General features: G+C 41.9%; 1 protein-coding gene across 1 annotated transcript; it reads left to right on the top strand.

Moving 5' to 3' along the window:
* Positions 1-351: 351 nt before the first annotated feature.
* Positions 352-3015, top strand: LOC119333432. The gene is made up of 6 exons (XM_037606324.1): positions 352-629; positions 1026-1349; positions 1807-1978; positions 2081-2273; positions 2479-2627; positions 2705-3015. The coding sequence occupies exons 1-6, from the start codon at positions 352-354 to the stop codon at positions 2750-2752; spliced, it is 1164 nt and encodes a 387-aa protein (XP_037462221.1). The 3' UTR covers positions 2753-3015.
* The last annotated feature ends 77 nt before the right edge of the window (positions 3016-3092 follow it).

Here is a 3092-nt window from a genome sequence, read left to right as displayed (position 1 = left end):
CTATTTGATTCGAACAATTATTGTAATTTGCTCAAACATTGTTGTAATAATTTGAATGATTATTGTTTTATTTAGTGGTGTAATAATAACTAGAATGATTATTGTTTTATGTCAAATGTGATGAAATTTATGATATGCCATATGATGAAATGTGTGATATGTGAAAGAATAGATTAAAGGTTGAGGTTAAGGCAAAGACTAGAACCCTCAAACCCTGAGGGTTGGGTTTGAAAATTCTAATTTTTTCCTCTATTTTTTAACTCTTAAAAATGTCAAAACTGGTACTTCTCAACATTTAAAACTGCTTTTAAGGATTTGAGGGTTTGAGGATTCTCTCTTAGCTCGTCGTTGATGGGAGGACGACGCAAAAGCAAACGCGGCGGCGACGTGCCGAATCCCAGGACACATGAGGAGGATCGCTCAGTCGCGTTGGCGGCGGCAGCAGCGGCTCAGGCCCGTGCTGCGGCGGACTCCTCCCGGCCCTACTGCCGAACCTGCCTGTCTCGCGATGGGCGTGGCGGCGCCGGCCCCTGCTCCTGCTCCGACACCACCTCCGCCCAGCCGTCTGGCTCCTCGCGCGGCAGCGCCGTCCCCGCCCAACTTTATGTCCCCTCCCGCGCCCCCAACCCGTATGCGCGCTATCTTTCGTTTTATGTTTATATCATCTAATCAGCAGACAGGGCGTGGATAGAAATCTAGTTTATCGTTTGCCTAGCTAGGGAGGTGGATCTAATTTACTTTGTCTGATGGTTGCAACAACAAATTAAAATTATCAACTTGTACAGAAATCAGCAAAAAACTAACATCATTCTTCTGTCAAACCTTGTCCATTGCACGGTGATGATGATGATGATGATATGAATTGTTCACTCAGCTCCTATGCATATCTGAATCGCTATTACTTCTAGTCACCATAAGAATACAATGCTGCTCTTGCAATGTTCCGCACTCTGCGGCTCTGTTTTTCTTAGTCTTCTTTATAAAACAGAAGAAGAAACTTCTACTCATCGATTTACTTAATTCAGGTGCCAGGATCATGTGGCCGGGCCTTCATCCGCACTGACGCAGCCTCAACCGTCTGTCTCGTACTTGACCAAATTGCTCGGCGCTACAACATCCAAGGACACTGCCACTTCCTCAGCCTCCCCACAGGCTGTAGCTGAGACCCCGCCACCAAAGCCAACCATTCATGTCAACAGACCTCCTGATTGGTATTTTAGTATTTACATCAGGATCGATCGTTCAGGATCTTTCCACACATACCCTCATCTCGGTGGACCATTCAAGAGCTTACAGGAAGTTGAAAAGGCTATTGAGCGCTATCTTCATGACAAGCGGCATAAAACACTGTATGGTTTCTCAATTTCTTCCATGTCTTCTCCTTCTCAGTTTCTTCCTGTTTGCATACTTGCATCTGCACTTGATTATTTTTATTATTTCCCCTGTGATAAGACCGTATAAGAGCTGTTAAGTTGATCACAGAAATGCTACCCTACATTTGGTCTTCTCTTCAAGTTCCTGTTGTGGAATTCCTTAAATTAACTCAACAGTTTGAACTAGAGCATATTTCGCAAGCACAGCTCAAAATTAACAAAGTACATGTTCGAGCTGCTGCTTTTTTTATTGTAGGTATACTATCATCTGAATTGTATCTTGTACAATTAGTTAGCTTTTAGCTTGGGACACCCATCCAGCGGTGCTTCCTTTGTTACAAAACACTAGTGATTAGGATCTGAAAATGAAGATGTGTATCTTTTAACTATAACAAGTAAATACTTTTTCCAGAACCTAATGGTACACTTGTAGGTGGAACGAGCAAGCTGGGGATGAAATCATTATAAAGAAGGCTCTTTACTGGCCTGATGGCAGAACAAGGAAATGTTCAGACGAGCACGTAGTGGAGTATACCCGTGAGCAAATGAGTTTAATGCTTCAAGCTTTACTGGACAAGTATAATGAGGATCGCAATCTTGTTGGGGTATCTCTCTCTCTCTCTCTCTCTCTCTCTCTCTCTCTCTCTCTTATCGTTATGTCCTGTTTCCTTAAATGTAATGATTGCTGATCCACCCCATTCTTTTAGGATCTTGCGTATGAATTCAAGGATTTCTTGCACTATCAAACAATTTATGAAGACTATAAGTGGTACAAGCATTTCAATTTCACTACAAAGACTAAAGATGGAATTGAGAATCTTTTCTTTGCTGAAGTGACAAAGGGGAAAGACAATGCATTGGTGGCCAACTGTTTCTGCAAGATTGAATCCAATGAAAATGGTAAGTATCGTCAGAAGCCAGAAAAACTGGCTATTCAGTCTGTTCAACAACAGGCAAAATTGTGCATCCTGTCCTTTTCCACTCTTGTTTGAATTCAGAAAGCAAAATTCATTGTTGTCTTAACTTGCATCTTGAGAAGTTTTACCCTCACCCAATGATATGATGGAGGTATGACAGTTGTCTGTTTTGATCTTTTTTAATGAAGGCCACTGCTATGGTTGCATAAATCATGGAATTATTGATATGAAGCACCCCGGCAAGGCCGATGCATATTCTGGTGGTCACTTGAACGTACATTTGCCATTTGGTGGGCGCAGAAGCCGTCCTAACACGTGGACAGGCTCTAAGGAAAATGTACATACTAAAACTTTGATCTTAGTAAAACCAGTCGTCACTTGGATGTCGTCTTATTATCTTTCTGTTTATTACAGGTGGCAGCTGAGGAAGCTAGGCTGAGATACATCTATGGTGTACGATGATTAGAATTTATTTATCACATTTTTATCGAGCTAGCTGTTGGAGTTGTGGTGGGAATAAACAAATATTTTTATTGTTTGTGGTGTGTATTATCGTGGTAGTTGTTGGAGTTGTGTTTACTTGGCACAGCTCAGTGCTCCTTTGTTGTTACCCTCACTCCTGTAGAAGTTATTTATCAAGTACTTCCTCCGTCCGGAATTAGTTGACGCTCAAATGGGTCTATCTAGCATTGAGGCAGTATGAATTATGGCATCTGGTTATTATCCTTTTGTTGTTCCATGCTGCAGTTGTTATCTCGCTCAAGTGTCGCCATGAGTTTCATGGCAAAGAACGAGCGCTAAA

The sequence above is a fragment of the Triticum dicoccoides genome, chromosome 7A (assembly GCF_002162155.2).
Source record: "Triticum dicoccoides isolate Atlit2015 ecotype Zavitan chromosome 7A, WEW_v2.0, whole genome shotgun sequence".
Lineage (NCBI taxonomy): Eukaryota > Viridiplantae > Streptophyta > Magnoliopsida > Poales > Poaceae > Triticum > Triticum dicoccoides.
Note: the sequence above shows the minus strand (reverse complement) of the source record. Positions and strands in the feature narration are given on the sequence as shown.